This window comes from Hordeum vulgare, chromosome 5H (genome assembly GCF_904849725.1).
Source record: "Hordeum vulgare subsp. vulgare chromosome 5H, MorexV3_pseudomolecules_assembly, whole genome shotgun sequence".
NCBI classification, from domain to species: Eukaryota; Viridiplantae; Streptophyta; class Magnoliopsida; order Poales; family Poaceae; genus Hordeum; species Hordeum vulgare.
In genome coordinates this window covers 525,527,341-525,552,126 of record NC_058522.1, presented here as the reverse complement: position 1 = coordinate 525,552,126, position 24,786 = coordinate 525,527,341, and the positions used below count along the sequence as shown (strand labels likewise).

Genomic DNA, 24,786 nt, shown 5'->3' with positions numbered 1-24,786 from the left:
TTCATATAATCCCGTATGTCATTCCCTTTGTCCTTCGGTATGTTACTTGCCCGAGATTCGATCGTCTATATCCGCATACCTATTTCAATCTCGTTTACCGGCAAGTCTCTTTACTCGTTCCGTAATATAAGATCCCGCAACTTACACTAAGTTACATTGCTTGCAAGGCTTGTGTGTGATGTTGTATTACCGGGTGGGCCCCGAGATACCTCTCCGTCACACGGAGTGACAAATCCCAGTCTTGATCCATACTAACTCAACTAACACCTTCAGAGATACCTGTAGAGCATCTTTATAGTCACCCAGTTACGTTGCGACGTTTGATACACACAAAGCATTCCTCCGGTGTCAGTGAGTTATATGATCTCATGGTCATAGGAACAAATACTTGACACGCAGAAAACAGTAGCAACAAAATGACACGATCAACATGCTACGTCTATTAGTTTGGGTCTAGTCCATCACGTGATTCTCCTAATGACGTGATCCAGTTATCAAGAAACAACACCTTGTTCATAATCAGAAGACACTGACTATCTTTGATCAACTGGCTAGCCAACTAGAGGCTTGCTAGGGACAGTGTTTTGTCTATGTATCCACACATGTAAATGAGTCTTCATTCAATACAATTATAGCATGGATAATAAACGATTATCTTGATACATGAATTATAATAATAACTATATTTATTATTGCCTCTAGGGCATAATTCCAACATTGGCTGGGTTGTATATCCAGTCCACTAGCCAAGTGAGCTAGGCTGCCTTCTTAACCATCACCATGTTCGGAGGTCAGCGTCGCGGGTGCCATCTTCTTCTCACTGGCCCTCAAGCCCTTGCTCCAAGGGCAAGGTGATGATGAAGAGGTCTAAGGGGAAGCTGGTGCGAGATGTTGCGCGACAGAGGAGGCGGCGATGCAGAAGGTGAGGATAGAGAACCAGAAACAGAGAATGGAGGTAGAGGAGTGCTGGACGACAGCAAGACAGAGAAGAGATAACGGTGATGGCCTCACCTTTGTGGGTGACGTTTTTTGTTAAATTTGTCGTTGTTAGCTGGATTCTAACGCCGATAAGGGTCGCTGGAGGTGCAAAAGGTGATGCGGGTTTCGGGCATCGGGGCGGTGGACGACCGACGACGTAGGTTCCAATGACGATAACAGCTGCTTATATGTAGTCCACACGCCAAGTGGACTAAATATGAGAGAGAGAGGGAGAGAGAGAGGGATACAAGTTTTAGGGGTAAATGGCTTAGATTTAATAATTTTTGGGTTTAGAGGATCTGCTAGTTGGCTCTTTTTGGCCTAAGTATTACTTTTGCTCCTCAAATTTGAGCTTTAGGGGATCATTTAGAGATGGCCTAAACCGTATCGATTGTGCATTTCACTCATAAGGTGTTTTCCAGATTTTTTTTAAAAGAGAGGGGTCTTCCCCAGCACCAACTATATTAAAGCCAAGATGTCGGAGTTTAAACACGTAATTTTTTATGAACTACCTGAGATAACAACCACATATCAAAGTGTCTACCAAGTTTTATTCCATATTACACCAACCATATTACTCCCTTCGTTCCTAAATATAAGTCTTTTTAAAGATTTGACTAGGGGACTACATACGAAGTAAAATGGATGAATCTACTTTCTAAAGCATGTCTATATACATACGTATGTAGTCTCTTAGTAAAATCTCTTAAAAGACTTATATTTAGGAACGGAGGGAGTACATGTCAGAGAGAAGGTAAGAGGATGGGTCCACCACGTAGGGAACGCTAAGGCGACGGGGGAGGCGATTGCAGGGCGATCTCTTTCTTCTCGCTAGGGTTAGGGTTCTGCTGACGGGGGTGGTGAAGGCTCCGGTGGTGCCCTGAGAACGACGGCGTTCTTGTTGGGCGCGGATCGGTTGTGACTCAATTCGCCATTGGTGGCTGATGGCGGAGAGGGACTCTGGGAGGGACGCAGTCACTCCGAGGTCAAGGATGAACCCTAGGGCGTCTGTGGCGGCGACACCGGAGATGCGGTAACAGGGTAGATCAGCAAGTGGGGGATCTTCGAGGGTCCCGACAGAGTGCAAGACGCCGGATCTTGCTGCGAGCCTGTCCGCAAGGATGGAAAGCATGGTGCTGATGGATAAAGAGGCCGAGGGACTGGTTTTTGCTAAGGCTGAACAGACCCAATCGCGGAAGGGGAGATGGGCGGTAGTAGGGGAATCCTTCTCACCAAAACCTCTCAACATATCTGTCCTGGAGGGAACGATGCAGCGCGCTTGGGGATTACATAAGGAGGCAAAATTCAGGGATCTCGGCCATAATGTCTTTGAGGTGCACTTCGGTAGTGAAGGTGATTGGAAGCATGTTCTCTATAATGGGCCATGGCAGTTTGATTTCAGTGTACTAGTTATTAAGAACTATGAAGGCGGCACGCGGCCCTCTGAGATGGTCTTTGATAAGATTGAAGTATGGTTTCAAGTGCATGATCTACCCCCTGACATGCGGACTGAAGAACTAGGTAAAGCCCTAGGTAACTGCATGGGGGAGGTGGTTCGCGTAGATGTAGACAAGGATGGTGTAGCAAGGAGCAACCAACTTCGGGTCCGAGCAGTGATATCTGTCTTTGAGCCCCTGGTAAGGGGCTGTTATTTGAAGGCTTCCTCTGAAGATAACGATCGCACATGGTATGATTTCAGCTATGAAAAAGTCCCCCACTTCTGCTTTGAATGTGGACGTCTGGTGCATGTGAATGGGACGTGTGCTCTACCAGTGGATTCTTCGCAACAATGGGGGGGGTGGCTTCGGTCCTCATCAGGAAAGTAGGGATCGGCAAGGGAGAGAAGCTATGGTGCTGGAGGAGGGAGCAACTACAGTTTGGGGAGTAGCAAGACTCGTGATACCGAACATGGCAGACAGGGTCATGAGGAAAGGAAGGGTAATCCAACTAAGCGTGATCTGCAGGACGAGTTTGCCCACTCGGCCAGCTCCCGCACTGGCGCGGAGCCTTCGATTGTGAGGGGCGTTAGATTGGGCTCTCAGCTCTCTTCTGGGAAGGATAGTAATGGCAAAGATAGAGACCTGAGAAATGAGCTAGAGAAACGCAGGGAGAAGGATCTTCGGTCCAAACTGGTTGAGGATCGACGTGGGAGTGGTTCGGCTGGTGACAGAGGGGTGGTGAACAGGCAGGTGCAGAATGATCATTCTCCTACGCCCTTGGATGTGAAACTGAGGCAGCCAAACGAGGACATTGGTTCCCGCTTGGGTTAGGCCAACAACAGGAGAAGAGGCCACTATGTTAGGAAGATACGACCGGCTGACACACAAACGATGCGGTATGAACCGCGTGACCGTGTTGGGAGCATGAGCAAGAAGCGGAGGCCGAAACAGCTATGGGTGGCGAAGGAGGATCCCGAGAAGCAGGTAGTGCATGATTCTTTCATTTGTGACACCAGACGTAAGACTGCTTCTGTGTTTGAGCGTATTTCACAGGATAATGAGCGATCGGCGGACCCTGGGGCTCAGGGCCGCCGGACACTATGAATCTCTTGGCCTGGAACTGTCGAGGACTGGGGTTGGACTCGACAGTGGGCGAACTTCGTGACCTGATACGGTCCTACAACCCAGTGGTGGTTTTCCTGTCGGAGACGAAGAAAACGGCGAGAGCGATGGAGAGACTCCGATGCAGTTGTGGTTTCAGTGGGGGTGTTGCGGTTGACTGTCAAGGGAGGAGTGGGGGCCTCGCGCTATGGTGGAGGGATCATCTGCAGGTCACAGTGCGGCCATGGTGCCAATATTATATAGATGCGGAGGTAGCATGCGATGGGAAAACCTGTAGGATCACTCGATTCTATGGGGAGCCTGTTGGGGAACGTCGCATGGGAAACAAAAAATTTCCTACGCGCACGAAGACCTATCATGGTGATGTCCATCTACGAGAGCGGATTTCCGATCTACGTACCCTTGTAGATCGCATAGCAGAAGCGTTAGTGAATGTGGTTGATGTAGTGGAACATCCTCACGTCCCTCGATCCGCCCCACGAACCGTCCCACGATCCGTCCCACGAGCTAGTGCCGAACGGATGGCACCTCCGCGTTCAGCACACGTACTGCTCGACGATGATCTCGGCCTTCTTGATCCAGCAAGAGAGACGGAGAGGTGGATGAGTTCTCCGGCAGCGTGACGGCGCTCCAAAGGTTGGTGGTGATCTAATCTCAGCAGGGCTCCGCCCAAGCTCCGCAGAAACGCGATCTAGAGGTAAAACTGTGGAGGTATGTGGTCGGGCTGCCTTGAAAAAGTTGTCTCAAATCAGCCCTAATAGCTCCATATATATAGGAGGAGGGAGGGGAGGCTTGCCTTGAGGCTCAAGGAGCCCCAAGGGATGCGCACCAAGGGGAGGAGGAGTCCTCCTCCAATCCTAGTCCAACTAGGATTGGAAGGTGGAGTCCTTCTCTCCCTTCCCACCTCCTTTTTTTTTCTTTTCTCTTTGATTTTCCATCTATGGCGCATAGGGCCTTCTTGGGCTGTCCCACCAGCCCACCAAGGGCTGGTGCGCCACCCCCAAGGCCTATGGGCTTCCCCGGGGTGGGCTGCCCCCCCCCCCCCCGTGAACACCCACAACCCATTCGTCATTCCCGGTACATTCCCGGTAACTCCGAAAACCTTCCGGTAATCAAATGAGCTCAAAGCGACGTTGAAGTCCCGGCTCTAAGCCATACAAGACTGCACATTGAACTACTGAGTAGTCCTCCTTACGTGTTAACCAAGCGTTCTTAACATCTTGGTCAGCCGTAGCGGGTGGCTCTTCTCCTAGCGCAGCATTAAGGACATAATCCTTCTTCCCAGCTTGTAGGATCAACTTAAGATTACGAGCCCAGTCTAGAAAGTTGCTTCCATCATCTTTCAACTTAGCTTTCTCTAGGAACGTATTAAAATTCAGGGTGACTGTTGCGTGAGCCATGATCTACAACACAAATATATTCAAAGTTGACTTTAGACTATGTTCAAGATAATTAGAGTTTAACTTAATCAAATTACTTGCTAAACTCCCACTCAAAAAGTACATCTCTCTAGTCATTTGAGTGGTTCATGACCCACTTACACTAGCTCAAGTCCGATCATCACGTGAGTTGAGTATAGTTTCAGTGGTAAGCATCCCTATGCTAATCATATCAACTATATGATTCATGATCGACCTTTCGGTCTCATGTGTTCCGAGGCCATGTCTGCACATGCTAGGCTCGTCAAGCTTAACCCGAGTGTTCCGCGTGTGCAACTGTTTTGCACCCGTTGTATGTGAACGTTGAGTCTATCACACCCGATCATCACGTGGTGTCTCGAAACGACGAACTGTAGCAACGGTGCACAGTTGGGGAGAACACAATTTCATCTTGAAATTTTAGTGAGATATCACCTCATAATGCTACCGTCATTCTAAGCAAAATAAGGTGCATAAAAGGATTAACATCACATGCAATTCATAAGTGACATGATATGGCCATCATCACGTGCTCCTTGATCTCCATCACCAAAGCACCGGCACAATCTTCTTGTCACCAGCGCCACACCATGATCTCCATCAACGTGTCGCCATCGGGGTTGTCATGCTACTCATGCTATTACTACTAAAGCTACATCCTAGCAATATAGTAAACGCATCTGCAAGCACAAACATTAGTTTAAAGACAACCATATGGCTCCTGCCGGTTGCCGTACCATCGACGTGCAAGTCGATATTATCTATTACAACATGATCATCTCATACATCCAATATATCACATCACATCGTTGGCCATATCACATCATGAGCATACCCTGCAAAAACAAGTTAGACGTCCTCTAATTTGTTGTTGCATGTTTTACGTGGTGACCATGGGTATCTAGTAGGATCGTATCTTACTTACGCAAACACCACAACGTAGATATATGAATTGCTATTTAACCTTATCCAAGGACCTCCTCGGTCAAATCCGATTCAGCTAAAGTTGGAGAAACCAACACTTGCTAGTCATCTTTGAGCAACGGAGTTACTCGTAGCGATGAAACCAATCTCTCGTAAGCGTACGAGTAATGTCGGTCCAAGCCGCTTCAATCCAACAATACTGCGGAATCAAGACAAGACTAAGGAGGGCAGCAAGACGCACATCATCGCCCACAAAAACTTTTGTGTTCTACTCGAGATTACATCTACGCATGAACCTAGCTCATGATGCCACTGTTGGGGAACGTCGCATGGGAAACAAAAAGTTTCCTACGCGCACGAAGACCTATCATGGTGATGTCCATCTATGAGAGGGGATTTCCGATCTACGTACCCTTGTAGATCGCACAGCAGAAGCGTTAGTGAACGCGGTTGATGTAGTGCAACGTCCTCACGTCCCTCGATCCGCCCCGCGAACCGTCCCACGAACCGTCCCGCGATCCGTCCCACGATCTAGTGCCGAACGTACGGCACCTCCGCGTTCAGCACACGTACAGCTCGACGATGATCTCGGCCTTCCTGATCCAACAAGAGAGACGGAGAGGTAGATGAGTTCTCCGGCAGCGTGACGGCGCTCTGGAGGTTGGTGGTGATCCAATCTCAGCAGGGCTCCGCCCGAGCTACGCAGAAACGCGATCTAGAGGTAAAAGCGTGGAGGTATGTGGTCGGGCTGCCTTGAAAACGTTGTCTCAAATCAACCCTAATAGCATGTAGGAGGAGGGAGGGGAGGCTTGCCTTGAGGCTCAAGGATCCCCAAGGGCTGCGCACCAAGGGGAGGAGGAGTCCTCCTCCAATCCTAGTCCAACTAGGATTGGAAGGTGGAGTCCTTCTCTCCCTTCCCACCTCCTTTTTCTTTTCTTTTCTCTTTGATTTTCTATCTAGGGCACATAGGGCCTTCTTGGGCTGTCCCACCAGCCCACCAAGAGATGGTGCGCCAACCCCAAGGCCTATGGGCTTCCCCGGGGTGGGCTGCCCCCCCCGGTGAACACCCAGAACCCATTCGTCATTCCCGGTACATTCCCGGTAACTCCGAAAACCTTCCGGTAATCAAATGAGGTCATCCTATATATCAATCTTCGTTTCCAGACCATTCCGGAAACCCTCGTGACGTCCGTGATCTCATCCGAGACTCCGAACAACATTCGGTAACCAACCATATAACTCAAATACGCATAAAACAACGTCGAACCTTAAGTGTGCAGACCCTGCGGGTTCGAGAACTATGTAGACATGACCCGAGAGACTCCTCGGTCAATATCCAATAGCGGGACCTGGATGCCCATATTGGATCCTACATATTCTACGAAGATCTTATTGTTTGAACCTCAGTGCCAAGGATTCATATAATCCCGCATGTCATTCCCTTTGTCCTTCGGTATGTTACTTGCCCGAGATTCGATCGTCAGTATCCGCATACGTATTTCAATCTCGTTTACCGGCAAGTCTCTTTACTCGTTCCGTAATACAAGACCCCGCAACTTACACTAAGTTACATTGCTTGCAAGGCTTGTGTGTGATGTTGTATTACCGAGTGGGCCCCAAGATACCTCTCCGTCACACGGAGTGAGAAATCCCAGTCTCGATCCATACTAACTCAACGAACACCTTCGGAGATACCTGTAGAGCATCTTTATAGTCACCCAGTTACGTTGCGACGTTTGATACACACAAAGCATTCCTCCGGTGTCAGTGAGTTATATGATCTCATGGTCATAGGAACAAATACATGACACGCAGAAAACAGTAGCAACAAAATGACACGATCAACATGCTACGTCTATTAGTTTGGGTCTAGTCCAACACGTGATTCTCCTAATGACGTGATCCAGTTATCAAGCAACAACACCTTGTACATAGTCAGAAGACCGTGACTATCTTTGATCAACTGGCTAGCCAACTAGAGGCTTGCTAGGGACAGTGTTTTGTCTATGTATCCACACATGTATATAAGTCTTCATTCAATACAATTATAGCACGGATATTAAACGATTATCTTGATACAAGAATTATAATAATAACTGTATTTATTATTGCCTCTAGGGCATAATTCCAACAGAGCCTCATGCTGAGATGAGGAAAAAATCCTGGGATGCTATGCGTTATCTTCGAGCATAGGATGATCTTCCATGGATATGCCTTGGTGACTATAATGAAATTATGTTCCAATCGGACCAGGTGGGTGGCAACACACGATCCTTCATGTAGATGGAGGACTTTAGGGACCGTCTTGCCAACTGCGGTTTGGCAGATCTCGGTTTCTCGGGTTATCAATATACATGGGATAACAAGCGTGGAGGTGCGGAGAACATACAGGTGAGGCTGGATCGGGCTGCGTGCTCGGATAGCTTCTTAGAGCTGTTCCCGGAAACAAATGTTGAACATATTATGACTGAAGAATCGGACCATCAAGCACTGCTCGTACGGGCGATGGAGACGGCTCCACGTCGGTTAAGACCTGGAGATCGGCCCTTCCGATATGAGGAGGCATGGACTAGGCATGAAAATTATCAATCCATGTTTGAAGAGGCATGGGCAGCTGCTGGGAATGGCGAACAGGGTCTGGCGATGGTTTGGCAGAAAATTGGGAGCACGACTAAAACTATGCAGCGGTGGGCGCGTGAAGTCTTCGGGTCCATCAGACACAAGATTGCAAAGCTGAAAGCACAACTAGTGGAAGCGAAGGAGAGAGCGTTGCGATCCGGATGCTCACTGGAGGTTCGGGATACGGAAGCATAGCTCAAGGAAATCTACACCTAGGAGGAACTGATGTATAAGCAGAAATCGAGGGTGGAGTGTTGAAGGCTGGCAATCAAAATAGCAAATATTTTTAGAATAGGGCTTCTCATAGGAAAAGGAAAAATCACATTAAGCGCCTGCGAAGAGATGATGGCTCAATCTGTTCGGTGGATGAAGAGATGCGGGAGATGGCGGCAAGTTCTATGAGATGTTATTTAAAACGGAGGGATCGTCTGGAGCTAACCAACTACTACAGCATATTGCGCACATGATTACTCCGGATATGAATGACCTATTAACTTCCCCTATCAAGGATGAGGAGATTCGCGCGGCGTTGTTCCAAATGGGGCCGACGAAAGCACCTGGTCCTGATGGTCTGCCAACACTATTCTACCAAAGACACTGGTCGATGGTCGGAGCTGATGTGTGCAGGGCAGTGAGGGAGTTCCTGTGTGGGGTTGCGGCTCCTATGTCTTTTAATGATACAGTGATTGTCATGATCCCGAAGACGAACTCACCGGAGTTACTGTCTTAGTTCAGACCGATAAGCCTATTCAATGTACTCTATAAAATTGGTACTAAAGTGTTGGCCAATAGGTTGAAGGGTATCCTACCATTGTTATCCCCGAAGAACAGAGTGCATTCGTGCCAGGGCGCCTTATTACAGATAATGTTTTCACTGCTTATGAATGTGTTCATGCGATCATAACTAGGAAGAGGAAGAAACCCCTGTGTGCGGTCAAGTTGGATATGATGAAGGCGTATGACAGAGTGGAGTGGACGTTCCTACAACAAATGCTGGAGAGGTTCGGTTTTGCTCCTCAGTGGATCTCTATGGTAATGAGGCGTGTCACCTCGGCAAAGTTTTCTGTTAAGCTGAATGGGGCATGTTCTAGGTCTTTCTCCCCCTCGAGGGGTCTTCGGCAGGGTGACCCTCTGTCCCCGTACCTTTTTTTGTTCTGTGTGGAGGGTTTCTTGGCACTTTTGAAGCACGCCCAAGCTGAGTCGGTAATAAAAGGAGTGAAGTTTGGGAGCACTGGCCCCCATGTTACACACCTCCTGTTTGCATATGACAGCATTGTGTTCCTTGAGGGCTCAAGTGCCAATTTGGTGGCTCTTAAAGAAATTTTAACCAAATATGAGGCTGCATCCGGTCAGAGAGTCAATCTAGGGAAATCCTCCATCTTTTTCGGGAATGGGTGCTCGGATGAAGTGAAAGAGGAGCTTAAGCAGGCCATTGGGATTTATTCAGAGGCTCTAAGCGAGAAATACCTTGGGCTGCCGACACTGGTTGGGAGGTCCAAGGAGGGATCTTTTAAGTATGTCACCGAGAGCTCCAAAACTAAAGTAGGCGGATGGAAGGGGCTTGGGCTATCCAAAGCTGTTGTCTGGTCAAATCAGGACTTCAGGCTGTACGAACCTTTACTATGAGCTGTTTTCAACTCACCAAGAAGATATGCCGGAACCTGACTTCGATTTCTTCTAAATTCTGGTGGGGGCAACGAATGGTAACAGGAAAGTACACTGGGTGGCTTGGCAAAAGATGTGTGCATCGAAGAAAGAAGGTGGGCTTGGGTTCAGAAACCCTGCGCTGTTTAACCAGGCTCTTTTGGCCAAACAAGCTTGGAGGATCATGCAGGAACCAGATTCTCTATGTGCAAGGGTCCTGAAGGCTCGCTACTTCCAAGAACATCGATCATGTCAGCAACGTGCCCATCAAATGCCTCTTTCACTTTTCACAGTATTTTGCATGGAAGAGATCTTCTTCATGATGGGGTGATCTGGCGCATAGGGGATGGGACGAGGGTTAAGATCCATCACGATAACTGGATACCCAGAAGCGGGAGCATGAAGCCATTGGGACAACTTTTCCTACCGGGTGTGACACATGTAGCTGACCTACTGAACCCGGATGGTCGCTCCTAGAATACTCAGCGGATCGATGCCATGTTTTCCCCTGATGACGCGAAGGACATAAAACAGATAGCAGTTGCAGGTCCAGGTGAGGAGGACTATCTTGCTTGGAACTTTACTAAGAACGGGTGTTTTCTGTCAAATCAGCCTACCATTTGAATCAAGCTAAGTGGAGAGCGAGATCCGGACAACCGGAGTCCTCGGGTTCCGTGAATAAACACAGATGCTTCATCGCGTTATGGGACACCTTTGCGCCAACGAAAGCTAAGATACATGTGTGGAGGATGATTAAAAATGGTTTGGCGGTAGGATATGAGCTACATCGAAGAAGAATCAAGCATGGGGTTTTCTGTGTGGTGTGTGGGCGCGAAGAATCCATTCATCACCGGTTTTGGGCTTGCCAACACTCCATGTGCTTCTGGCAGCTTCTTCACTCAGAAAAGGGGGTCTCGGTGGCGATCCCACCGGGTACGACGGACTCCCAGAGTGCTCTAGCTAGCTGGCTACTAGATTGGTTTGCGGGGGCATCAACATGTGATCGGTAGGTGATGGTGCAAGCTACCTACGGGCTCTGGCTGGCCCGGAATGAAGCAAGGGATGGCAAACAGATTGCTCCAGCACATGAAATAATGAGCTCGGTTGCAGCACATATGCAGGAGTGGCAAGAAGTACATGGGCGACCGGCTGGGGAGGTCAAGCAAAGGGTGGTGCAACGATGGGAGCCTCCTAAGGAGGGATGGATTAAAGTGAACTCGGATGGGGCGGTGGCCCGGCGAGAGTGTGGGGGTTCTGGGGGTGGTGCGATTATTCGTGACCACCAGAGAGCCTTCCTAGCTGCTGCCTGTCACCACTTCCCACACATTGTTGATCCTGCATCGGCTGAGATTTTAGCGTGTAGACGAGCTCTCCAAGTGGCGGCCGAGGTCAATGCTATGAGGGTACATGTCGAACTGGATGCGGAAGAAGTGGTGGATATGCTCAACCAGCCTAATAGGGTTCTCTCTGCGGACGGGCCATGGATCAATGAGATTAAAACAGCATTTGGGATGTTTGAGGAGGTGAAGGTCTCGTGGGCTCGGCGATCGGCGAATGGTGCTGCTCATAAGTTAGCTAAAGTTGGAAAAGGTGATAAGTTGTGTAAGGTTTGGTTCGGGGTTCCCCCAGACAATATTTTAGATGTTGTTTCGGATGAAATTCCGACGAACCACGATTAAATAAAGCACAACATTTCCCCTCAAAAATAAGAAAAAAAAGAGAAGGTAAGAAAGATAAAGAATACTAGTATCAAGAGACCTCCTCTCCTGCCAAAAACAAAGGGGAGTGATCTGCGCCGGCGCGCCAACCCTGATTTTCGGCCAGCCGCGCGCGAGCCGCAGGATCCACCAACCCCGTGTCGTCCGCACCGTTGGATCCGCATGTAACATTTTTCTTCCTATGCAGCAAATTTTCGATGCAATGCAGTAATTTTTTCAACGGTTGCAACAAAAAACAAAAATTATAGTAAAAAAATATCTACGTGATCGTAGCAAAAAAACGAAGCTGATGGTACGTGGTAGCAAAAGTCAAACGCCGGTTGTAACAAATATTTACGTGACGTGTATGCAAGTTTTTTAGTGAACGGTTGCAGCAAAACATAATGCCGGTTGTAGCAAAAATTAACACGGTTGTATCAAAAGTAAAAAACATCGATTGTAAAAGAAAAATCCGACGAACTGGAGTTGCAACCCAACGTATATGCAGCTTTTTTACTGGGACAGAAAAGTAAAAAAAAAGTTTGCAGCAAATATGACGTTGGTTGCAACATATTTAAACGAAAAATGTTCCATCCATTGACCAGCAAAGCGCGCGGGTGGAAAAAATGTTGCAAGTGCCCGCGCGCGCGAGGGATGACCGGCGCGTCGGTTCGGCCGGCGTTCGGGTGGGAAACGATTGTCGCGGACAATGTAATTTGACATAATAAAATGTTCAATTTTTCTTGCTTAAAATTCTGATATCAGATTTTAAACTTTTTTGTACTCACGAGGTTTTTTGGACTCACGAGTCACGTTCTTTTAGGTGAGTCACGAGGTGTTATATGTTTTGCCGGTTTCTCCTGGAGTCATGGGCCTTTCTTTGGGCTTTCTCGATTAAAAGTCGAGAGAAATGCTCAGTTTCCTTTTCCCTTCCGGCGAAAATATCTCCGCCGCATGCGATACGCACCACACAGGTGTCCAATGGCCAGCGCGCGGCGCCCACCCCACCGTTTAAGCGGCTGCCTCTCTATATATGGCGACGAGAAGAGAAATGGGGAAGAGACGAGGTCGAGCTTCTGGCAGAGCTAGCCGTGTGTAAATTTTCCCCACCGTCCGCAACCACGAGTGCGAGACCTGAGAGCGGAAGGCCGGCGGCGAGGGGTGCTTCCAGCACAGAGGAAGGCGCAGACCGGTCGCCGTGTTGTGCCGATTGGTGATGAGCATTGCTCACCGGGGCGCGCACTGGGCAGCGGGCCGCCCACACGGCGGCGCCGCGCGTCCAGAGTCCAGACGCGGCCACGGCATGGCCAGTAGGTCGCCTCGGCCCGCACGGGCGTCGGTGACCGGAGCGCCGAGGAGGAGACGGCAGGCGCGCCGCGCCACACGCTCTGACGCGAGAAGACCGATGCCGCCCGCCCAGTTCATGGCCTCTCAGGTCTCAGCGCGCGCCCGAGCTCGTTCGCTCGTGGTGGCTTCCGCGGGTAAACGGAAAGGGCCGTGCAGCCCGGTCCTCCTGCGCACGGGCTGAATGGCACGGATCGCTGCTCATAGGAAGTTCTGGGCCGACGACGACGGCTCGGAGCCGGCCCAGAGCACCCTCCCGGTGACCTCGAAAGAAAAATCCCATCTCCATGCCTCGTCCTCTCCCGTGCAACCGCAACTAGGAGACAAGGCACGCCGCGTAAGCTTTCCCGGCAGCAAAAGCTCACGACGCCGCATAAACAACTGACCTCACAGGCAAAAAAGAAAGCCCTCCGCAGCCCAGGCGTCGACAGCGAGGCCGCCGACCTCCCCGGCGGAAATATCCCGGTCGACCACGGGCACTGTAGGCACGAGGGCGCGCCACGCGGCCAGCCAACTTGGCGCCCTTTCCGCGCGGAGGCGGCGGTCAATGGGCGCCTGGTCCCGCCGGGCTGGCGCAAAGCGACACCGGCAACCTGCAATAAGATAAGCGGCTACTTGTTCGACCCTTCCAGAACCATCGCCCCTCTCCGGCTCCGGGCCTTCCAGAACGCTCCCCCGCCACGTCACCGGATAAGCCTCAGATGGTTCCAATCCTTCCAGAACTGTCTCGAACTTTCGCAATTCGAAGCCCGGGTGGGTGGGTACGTGGGGGTGCCGGGCTGTATAAATGGGCGGTGACCGTGCGCCTGTTCTGACGAGCTCAACTGCCTCAAGTACGAAGCCGAAAGGGATAGCACTGTACTTTCCTCTCCGTCCTTCTCCGTCCGCGGTCTGGTCTGCTTCTTCTCTCTCCGTCCTTGTTCATTCTCTGCTCCTGTACTCTCCGATTTTACATTTGGCCGCCTCCAACCCTCCTCTTGCAGCTGCTTCCGGGCGTCAATGGGGAGCTCTGCCGTTTTGGGTTGCCACCGCTAGTTTGTTTGACCTTGTGGATTCTTCCGTGGAGCCGAGAACCGGAAATCCCCTCGTCAATTGGTCAACCAGCAGCATTGTTAGTCCAGACGATTACTCGAACTTTTAACTATCTATAGATTCTTTCCCCCCTGCAACGACCTTTGGTAGCCCTGCTGGTCTTGTGGTTCTGAATTTTGTTTTTGGTATTTTGATTCAGAAACTTACGGGTTCGCTTCTTTGGAGTTTGGAGGGCGACATTTTTTTTCTAGCCAAGATCGCCTTCAGTTGATTTGGCCGGTTCTTGATTCTTTCCGGACCTCGTTTTCCTTGGTCCGATCGATCACCGGTGCTCAGTAGTCAGTAATCCCCTCTGTCCCGTTTTTTCTATAGAGTTTGTTTGGTCGTTTCATCATGGATCCCTTTCACGGCATTGTGAAAGAGGAGGAATTCGACTTCGCCGGAGCTGCGGCGGATGGATACTCGCCGTCTTCGTGGGGCTCATCCCCTAGTTCCTGGGGCTCTTCCCAATCTTCGTGGGTCGGCGGCGGCGCCTTGGCGGAGCTGCCGCGGCCGATGGACGGCCTCGGCGAAGCCGGTCCCACCCCGTTCCTGAACAAGACGTACGAGGTGGTGGACGACCACAGCACGGACACCATCGTGTCGTGGGGGGTCGCCGGGAACAGCTTCGTGGTGTGGGACGCCCACGCCTTCTCCATGGTGCTCCTCCCGCGCTACTTCAAGCACAGCAACTTCTCCAGCTTCGTGCGCCAGCTCAACACCTACGTAAGCGCATTGTCCGTCCCTCTTGTACATCCATCCATGGCGAACTGAACCTGATTGGGTTGCTTGTTGCATTGCAGGGGTTCAGGAAGGTTGATCCGGACAGGTGGGAGTTCGCGGCGGAGGGGTTCTTGCGGGGCCAGAAGGAGCTCCTGAAGACGATCAGGCGGCGCCGGCCTCAGTCGTCGGGCACGCCGGGGCAGCAGCAGCAACAACAAGGAGGGGTGTGCCTGGAGGTGGGGCATTTCGGTCACGACGGCGAGGTGCAGCAGCTGAAGCGCGACAAGGGCACCCTGATCGCTGAGGTGGTGAAGCTGCGGCAGGAGCAGCAGGCGACGCGCGTGCAGATGCAGGCCATGGAGGCGCGCCTCGCCGCCACGGAGCAGAAGCAGCAGCAGATGACGGTGTTCCTGGCGCGCGCCATGAAGAGCCCGAGCTTCCTCCAGATGCTGGTGGAGCGGCAGGACCAGAGCCGGCGGAAGGAGCTGGCGGACGCGCTCCTCTCCAAGAAGCGCGGCCGCCCCATCGAGTACCTCCTCCCCCGCAACGGCGAGACCTGCTACAGCGCCGCGGCCCAAGGCTACGGCCACGGGCTTGTCGACGGAGGCGAGGGCAGGCGCGCGGACGGCGAGGACACGGAGAGCTTCTGGAAGGAGCTGCTGAGCCTGGGCCTCGAGGAGAGGCAGAGGGAGGCGGGCGGGGGCGGCGGAGGGGAGGCGAGCGGCGCCGAGGTGGACGACGACGTGGACGATGAGGTGGACGAGCTGGTGCAGAGCCTCTACCACCTCAGCCCGAACCGGCCCCACGGCCAACACCACCAGTGAAGGGAGAAGAGAAGATTCTAGAACGAGAAACATCTTGGAGAAAGAACAACGTGGGGGTGGGCCGCACAACGCAGTGGAAGAAGCAAAGAAAGTTCTAGAACGAGAAGGTTCCGCTTCGGCTTGGAGAACGTCGATGTAGGGTAGACCGTAGGCGTAGTTCCTCTGCGTTTGGTAGTGGACTAGTGGTGGTGCTCCATGCCCCCATGGCCATGGGTGTTGGGGGTTGGTCTGCTTTCTTCATTTTCTATTGCTAGTAGTACCTGACATGTTGTCGGGGCCCGCGGCCTGCATGCGCAAGTTGCCCAAAACAGAAAGGGACCAGCGCCTTTTGCCTGGCGTCGTGGAATAATGCTCGGGGACTTTACCGGATTAAGTACTCCAAGTTGGCGTCGATCGATCGATCCTGGTTCGTTCCTGACCGACGAAGCCGTGAAAGGGGCAAAAAATGCAAAGCGAGTGCTGAATTGCTGCAGAAGTCACATAAAGGTAGTGGAGCTCAGCATTTTCCATGGTCGTACGGGAAGAAAGTCTCGAGCGAAAAGGATGGTGTGTAAAAAAATGTCTGAAGTGGAAAGGCTGGCTGGTTTGTCATCCTCAGTGGATTTGATTATTTTTTTCGAAGCGCGCACCACACTAGCGATTCTGTTCAGACTGCCCCGCTACCCATTCCTCACGGTTCCACCCACCCCTCTCCCGCTCGCTTCTACTGGGTCGCGTTGCTGTCGGGACTCCGGAGGTGTCACGGTGCCCAACTTTGTTTGCATGCACTGGTGGGTACTGGGTAGGTTGGATTTGGCGAACTTCATTCGTTTTGGGGCTGCGTTGACGTCTAGGCCACTGTTTCGTTGTACCATTGCTGTTACCACGGCAACCATTGCTGATAGCACGGCAATAGACTATGTCGAAAATACAAAAGAGTACTCCAACTGCCTGATCCAAATGGACGACGACGTTTTGTCTGTTTTTTATTCGTTTGGATCGCCCGTTCGTTCGATGGCCGTCATGTTTTAGATTTGGATCGGCAGTACGTCCAACGCGTCGATCCATTTTATGTCCGCATGGAATTTTTTTAAAAGGCCTGCAGCCATGGATCATGCCAGCGGCCATGTCTCATGCCGGCATCATGTCAGCGTTGGCATACAATCAATATACAGTTCATGCTGGCGTTTTTTAATATTGCACTTTTTATTCATTTTGAAAAATAATGCTCAAATGTGAATTTTTTCAAAAATATATCTGTCTCGGCTTAGGCGTGACCGATAGGGACTAATCGGCCTAGCCAAGACTAATTAGTCCCAGTCGGCCTTGCCTAGGCCGACAGACCTATCAACCTGCATGTGGGTGCATGACAGGGACTAATCGGCCTTGGCTAGGTCAATTAGTTCCTGTCGGCCTAGCCAAGACCAATAAGTCTCTCACAGGACTAGGTCTAATTGGTCTTGGCTAAGGTAATAGGTGCCTGGATTTTTTTTCAACCTTAGTTATTTTTCCGGCTCCATTTCCTGTCCATATTCCCCCAATCTTTCCCGTCATTTCGTTTCCTCCTCCGTTACCGCTAATATTTTCACGTCATCATTCCCGCCAAATTTTTCGCACCACCTTTCCCGCCAAATTTTCCGCGTTCCTTTTCCCGCCAACTTTTGACCATCTTATTTCCCGCCAAAACTTTCCCGCCTCATTTCCCTCCTCGTTTTCCCGCCATCTTCCTGGTCATCTGAGTCTATAAAAGGAGGCATTGGACTGCCTTCCTCCATCATCCAGCCTCACTTGAGAACACTACCACTGCCTTCCTCCATCATCGAGTCGATATGAGTTTGCCTTGCTCGGATCAGAGCATCAGGCCTAAGAAAATGAAGAGTGCGAGTTTGCCGGGGGGGGGGGGGGTTGGAAGCAGTTCGATGCTGGTGCGGTGATCTCTGCAAGGTGAAGGAGGTGACGGATTGTTCGGATTGGTTGGGCATGAAGTTATTCATTTGCGCCAATTATGAATCTGATCCACCCGAATCTATTTCGGCGTACATCAGGCCTCCGGTATGCTCAAGTCATCCAGAATAAATATGTTGTTGATATTATTGTTTACTTGATATATATATATATATATATATATATATATATATATATATATATTTGGTAGTCTCCTCCTCCTCTCTGCATGTACTATCGTTGGATTGACAAGGAAATACGGACTCGACGGTGACCGAGATTCGTCAAAGAGGTCGCCGTGCATGGGCTAGCTTGGACTTGGAAGAGCGCCGCACGAAGGCTGAAGCAGAGAAGAAAGTAGCGCAGAAGAAAGTGTGGGAAGAGTACTGTGTGGAGCAGAGGGCTTTTCTTGATGAGATGATAAGGAAAAACGAAGAAGAAAAACTTCGGCTGGAGGAGGTTTACAGAAAGCGGGAGGAGGCCCGTGAAGCTGAGAGGAAGAGAAAGAGAGGAAGGGCTCGTGCGGCCAAGGCAGCAGAAGAAGCCAGTGATGGAAAAGGAAAATATCCACGTTGGACTCAGTAGATTTATTTTATTGTATCCTAAAATTTTTGAATCTTAAATTCAGCAAGTTGTATCAGCACGTTGTATCTTAATTTTAGCAAGTTATATTTTAATTCCGGCAAGGTGCATCTTACTTTGTTTGTAATCTCATGTTCTTGATAGTATATGTGTTATCCACAATGAACCAACTGAGCATAGAAATAGATATGAATATGTCTCTTAAAATACACATAAGTCTCATACATAAAATACACATAAGTCTCATACATAAAATACACATAAGTCTGCAGTGATACATAGAAGGGAGGAGTCTGCTTCACTCACGACGTCTCGGTTGGCGCTCTGGGGGTGTGGGAGGCGTACTCCATCCCCACCTGTGGTGGGGCCTAATGATACGAGGAGGAATCTCGGATCCACCCTGGTCATACTGTGTATCCTGTGTGGGCCATGGTGGAAGAGTCGAAAACATGTCCGACCACATGTTTTGCTGCGATGGTGGCTCTTTTGGTTCACTCCCAAACCCGGATCCGGACGCCGACGCATCATGATCTGCATAGGATCCTGTAGGAGGGACCATACATGCTGGATGTGGATGAAACATGAAACCAGAAGTTGGATTGTGATGTTGCGGAGTTGGCTGAAACATGAAGCTTGGTGACGGAGCATGGTGTTGTGGCTGATGCCACGCGGAACTGCCAGGCTGGTCAGGTGGGGGTGGATGTGGCGTCGGTTCCACTCCTTGTAGACATGGACGTGGCTGATGTCGATGCACTGAGTGACGCGGCAGCTGCGTAGGCTGCGGCTGGTGCTGCACAACATCCGAAGTGCGGGTGCACGTGATAGCTCTATAGATATCTTTTATCCTCTGCTCGAGCCGCTTGACCCATGGTTGAATCTAAGACCTATGTATCAGAAGAGGTCCGGTTGACAATTGTCGATCAAAGTTCATCACGTCAGTATGAAGATTGTATGCCAACTCACCCTGAAATTGTCATTAAGAATAATAAGTACGAATGACCCGGTACGTAACAACAAGTTAAATGAGGTGAAGAGAATAAATATTACCGCATACTGCCTGGAGCCAGAAGTATCATATGTCGAGTACGTATTAGACGTATGCGGGTCCGAAATCTCATTTGTATTGGAGTGCTAAACAATGCATAATCGTGTTCATCTCATGTACTCATCCAAATATGCATTGTATTCAGCGAGATTAAATGCTTCTTGTTCATGCCACACACGTTCAGTGGCAGCCACTGAGCCCGTGTCATGTTGGTTCCCTTCCTTGTCATCTTGTAATAGAGAAACAAAATGGTGTTGTTTAACCATAGGCCACACAGAAACAAAATGTAATATACAGTTAGTATATAATACCTGTGGACCACTCGTGCCAGCAGGTTCTTTGTATGCGGCGGAGGAGTCAGCTGCCGAAGACCGGACTGTCTCATAATGCGCTGCTGCGCCATCTCCTCAACAAAGATATCGAAGATAATCTTCGATTTCGTCATCCAGTAACTCCGATCTCTCGTGCATAGCTCAGAAATACCACCGGGATATCTCAAAATTCTGACTGCCTCCGTGTACGGTTGCCAAATAACTGCAGTGTACGTATCAAACTGCTCATTTAGTGCAGTGTAGGCTCGCCTAGTCTGTTCACTAGCATACCGTCTCTGCGCAAGACATAAGTAAGTTTCAACCATAGTGTAAACTAAGAAGGTGGATAACATTATACCAGGGGACATACCTTGCGACGCGTCCAACACAGGCCGAAAGTTGGCAAATCGATGTTATCATCATCTAACATGTTGCCCACATGAAAACTGTGGTCCACATCTATGTTTGGTCATCCAATAGAAAACCTCTCCGAGGACCACGTTGTAAAAACAGCGGGCAACCAAGAATGGCCGACTTGGCCGTGGAAAGCTCACAACCGTTGCACATACCTCGGTAGGTAGCAGCTAATACCGCAGATCCCCAACTCCTCGGTGTGATCTGTTCTGGCGTCTCAGCGCTCGCGATTTCCAGTGCAATGGGGATGTAACGCGCACTCAAAGTAGTGACATGGTACTCTGTGAACATCACCTTCCCGAGAAGCCACAATAGGTACGCCTCCAGGCTACGAGTAATCTGTATATCACTCAAAGGGACTCGTGGATAACCTGGAAATCTCTCGATCTGCAATCATGTAAGGAGAAATAAGTAGTTCATAACTTGAAGCATGTGCATTGAAAGATAGGCGAGTTAGGAACTAACCCTGAAATATTGTAACCAGTCATACTTAGGTCTGTGCGCCTCTGACGCCAGTATTGGAGCCCCATCATATATATTGAAGAAACGTGCTGCCAATCTGGCAGGTCCTCCAACGATCCTATGGCATTTCCCGCCAACGGAAGTCCGAGCAACATTGAGACCTCTTCCAGAGTAGGAGCCATCTCAACCCAGCGGAAGTGGAACGTGTGGGTCTCAGGCCTCCATCAGTCCACTAAGCAAGTGAGCAAAGAAGAGTCAATGCTGAGGTGCCTCGATGTCTCAGTGGCCTCGACTAGACGTGCGAAAGGTAAAAGCCCGACCCATTTGAGTCTGCATATCCACCAATCATAAAATTTATGTTACTTACAATGCATTTTTAATACAATGATTAAAGTTTAAGATAAAAATAAACATTTACCTTTCAACCCACATCGGATGTATACTCCAGTCCACCTTAGCAGTGCGAGTGACTAGTGGTACGAGCCTCTCCTCAGTTAATAGCGAAGCACGATGCTTACTATCAACGTCTGGATTAAGAAGATACATTCCCTCCATTGCTATACAATACAAAACATAGTGCAACACATAGTATAAAATTAAAACATAGTGCTAGTACAAACTAAAAACATAGTGGTAGTCCAAACTTAAAACATAGTGATGGTCCAAACTTAAAACATAGTGCTACACTACTGGAAAACAATTTTTGCCATCTGCCTAGTCTTTGCCGTGTGCTAGCAGACGGCAAAGACACTCTTTGCCATCAGCTTCAGCAAAATTGACGGCAAAGAACTGGCTGATGGCAAAGAAGGTCTTTGCCAGCAGTCAACTCTTTGCCGTCTGCCGCAGACGGCAAAGAAGGGGCCAGCAGACGACAAAGAAGCTCATCTGGCCCGGGGAACCTTAGGTCAAACTACTCCCTTCTTTGCCGTCTGCTGGCTGACGGCAAAGATGCCAGAGGCAGACGGCAAAGAGTATAGACCCCTTTGTCGTCCGCCAGCAGACGACAAAGGTCTTGAATCTAGTAACGGCCGTCCCACCCCCACCGCGGCCCTCTCTCTCTCTCTCAAACGGCCCCTCCCTCTCTCTCTCCTCCCCCGACGCCCAACGCCGCCACCACTATCGCCCGGCCACCCCCGGCGCCGCCCCGGTGCCCCTGGTGCCGCCCCCGAAGCCCCACAACCCCCCGGCGGCCCCTGGTTCCGCCCCTGAAGCCCCACCGCCGGCGCCCCTTGGTGCCCGTGGTGCGCCCCCCGCTGCCCCACCCCCGGCGCCCCTGGTGCCGTTCCTGCAGCCCCACCGCCGGCCCAGCCACTGCCCCGCAGGCCTCGGCGCCACCCCCGCAGCCCCACTGCCGGTAAGCCCATCCACCCCCGTCCCCTTGTTATTTAGTTATTTGGAGGAAAAAAGAAGAAGAAGAGGAGGAGGAGGAGGAGAAGAGGAGAAGAAGAAGAGGAGTAGGAGGAGGAGGAGAAGAAAAAGAAGGGGAAGAAGAAGAAGAATTGGATAAGAAAAAAATAAGGAGAAGAAGAAGAAAAAGAAGAAGAAGAGAAGAAAAAAATAAGAAGGAAAAGAAGAAAAGAAGAAGAGAAGAAGAGAATAAGAAAAAAATAAGAAGGAGAAGAAGAGAAAAAAAGAAGAAGTTGATTTTTTATTGTTTGGTATTTAGTTTTTTGGAATTAGATTATAACTACCCGCATTATTTTTTATTGTTGTGGTAGTAGTTGTTCTTGTTATTGTAGTTGTTGTTGTTATTGTAGTTGTTGTGGCATATATAGTTTAGTTGGTAGGTTAGTTAATTAGTAGTTTTAGTGGTAGTTTAGTTAGTTGGTAGATTTAGTTAGTTAATTAGTAGATTTAGTAGGTAGTTTAGTGGTAGATTTTGTTTTGTTATTTAGTGGTAGCTATATTATTTTTTAGTTACTTAGTGGTAGATTCTGTTTCGGTTATTTTTTTGCTGTTTAGTGCTATCTAGGTTTAGCGATAGGTTTAGTTAGCTTCGTTAGTTAGGTTAGTTAGTTAGTTAGCTTAATAGAAAGAATAGGAAGAAGAAGAAGAGGAGGAGGAGGAGAAGAGGAGAAGAGGAGGAGTAGAAGAAGAAGAAGAAGAAGAAGAAGAGGAGGAGGAGGAGAAGACAAAAATAAGAAGGAGAAGAAGAAAAGAAGAAGACATGAAGAAAAGAAGAAGAGAAGAAGAATACCTTCTCCTCCTTCTCCTTCTTCTCCTCCTTCTTCTCCTCCTCCTCCTTCTCCTTCTTCTTGATTTCTTCTTCTTCTCCTCCTCCTCCTCTTTCTTCTCCTCTATCTTATTCTCCTTACCTTATTTTCCCCAACAATGAGATAATTAGCCCATTTAGCTAAAAAATGGCCATTCTTCTCCTCTTTCATATTATCCTTGCTTTAATTAACCCAACAATGACATAATTAGCCCATTTAGCTCCAAAATACCATAATAAGCTCAAAATGGCATAAGAACCTTGGTTAGCTCATTAATATTATATACTTAGCTTGTTTTCCTCTAAAATGGGATAATTAGCCCATTTAGCTCAAAAAATACATAATTAGGTAATTTAGCTCCAACAAGAGGAGAAGAGGAGAAGAAATAGGCAAAATGAAAAGAAAGAAGAAGAAGAAGAAGAAGAGAAGAAGGAGAAGGAGGAGGAGGAGGAGGAGGAGGAGGAGAAGGCCAAGGACCTTCTATCCTTCTCCTCCTCCTCCTCCTCCTTGATTTCTTCTTCTTCTCCTCCTCCTCCTCTTTTTTCTCCTCTTTCATATTATCCTTGCTTTAATTTCCCCAACAATGACATAATTAGTCCATTTAGCTCCAAAATACCATAATAAGCTCAAAATGGCATAAGAACCTTGGTTAGCTCAAAAAAGACATAATTAGGTAATTTAGCTCCAACAAGAGGAGAAGAGGAGAAGAAATAGGCAAAATGAAAAGAAAGAAGAAGAAGAAGAAGAGAAGAAGGAGAAGGAGGAGGAGGAGGAGGAGGAGGAGGAGGAGAAGGCCAAGGACCTTCTATCCTTCTCCTCCTCCTCCTCCTCCTTCTTGATTTCTTCTTCTTCTTCTCCTCCTCCTCTTTCTTCTCCTCTTTCATATTATCCTTGCTTTAATTAACCCAACAATGACATAATTAGCCCATTTAGCTCCAAAATACCATAATAAGCTCAAAATGGCATAAGAACCTTGGTTAGCTCCGTAATATTATATACTTACCTAGTTTTCCTCTAAAATGGGATAATTAGCCCATTTAGCTCAAAAAAAGACATAATTAGGAATTTACCTCCAACAAGAGGAGAAGAGGAGAAGAAATAGGCAAAATGAAAAGAAAGAAGAAGAAGAAAAAGAGAAAAGGAGAAGGAGGAGGAGGAGGAGGAGAAGGCCAAGGACCTTCTATCCTTCTCCTCCTCCTCCTTCTCCTCGTCCTCCTTCTTGATTTCTTTTTCTTCTCCTCCTCCTCCTCTTTCTTCTCCTCTTTCATATTATCCTTGCTTTAATTAACCCGACAATGACATAATTAGCCCATTTAGCTCCAAAATACCATAATAAGCTCAAAATGGCATAAGAACCTTGGTTAGCTCAGTAATATTGCATACTTAGCTAGTTTTCCTCTAAAATGGGATAATTAGCCCATTTAGCTCAAAAAAGACATAATTAGGTAATTTAGCTCCAACAAGAGGAGAAGAGGAGAAGAAATAGACAAAATGAAAAGAAAGAAGAATAAGAAGAAGAAGAAGAAGAAGAAGAGAAGAAGGAGAAGGAGGAGGAGGAGGAGGAGGAGGAGGAGGAGGAGAAGGCCAAGGACCTTCTATCCTTCTCCTCCTCCTCCTTCTTGATTTCTTTTTCTTCTCCTCCTCCTCCTCTTTCTTCTCCGCTTTCATATTATCCTTGGTTTAATTAACCCAACAATGACATAATTAGCCCATTTAGCTCCAAAATACCATAATAAGCTCAAAATGGCATAACAACCTTGGTTAGCTCAGTAATATTATATACTTAGCTAGTTTTCCTCTAATATGGGATAATTGGCCCATTTAGCTCAAAAAAGACATAATTAGGTAATTTAGCTCCAACAAGAGGAGAAGAGGAGAAGAAATAGGCAAAATGAAAAGAAAGAAGAAGAAGAAGAAGAAGAAGAGAAGAAGGAGAAGGAGGAGGAGGAGGAGGAGGAGAAGGCCAAGGACCTTCTATCATTCTCCTCCTCCTCCTTCTCCTCCTCCTCCTTCTTGATTTCTTTTTCTTCTCC

At 48.9% G+C, this 24,786-nt stretch overlaps 1 protein-coding gene and 1 pseudogene across 4 annotated transcripts in view; both read left to right on the top strand.

Moving 5' to 3' along the window:
- LOC123452189 (heat stress transcription factor A-2a-like) overlaps positions 1-16,176 on the top strand; it is a 32,510-nt gene extending 16,334 nt beyond the window's left edge. Inside the window, exons 1-4 of one of the 4 annotated variants that reach the window (XM_045128798.1) lie at positions 13,360-14,074; positions 14,169-14,296; positions 14,417-14,982; positions 15,060-16,176. In XM_045128798.1, coding sequence (XP_044984733.1) covers positions 14,611-14,982; positions 15,060-15,803 — 1,116 coding nt within the window. In that variant the 5' untranslated portion in view covers positions 13,360-14,074; positions 14,169-14,296; positions 14,417-14,610 and the 3' untranslated portion in view covers positions 15,804-16,176. Of the gene's footprint in view, positions 1-13,359; positions 14,080-14,168; positions 14,983-15,059 lie in introns of those variants that run through there. The other 3 variants (XM_045128795.1, XM_045128796.1, XM_045128794.1) reach the window with 3 other exon arrangements.
- LOC123452190 lies at positions 13,370-13,983 on the top strand (annotated as a pseudogene).
- Positions 16,177-24,786: the final 8,610 nt, after the last annotated feature.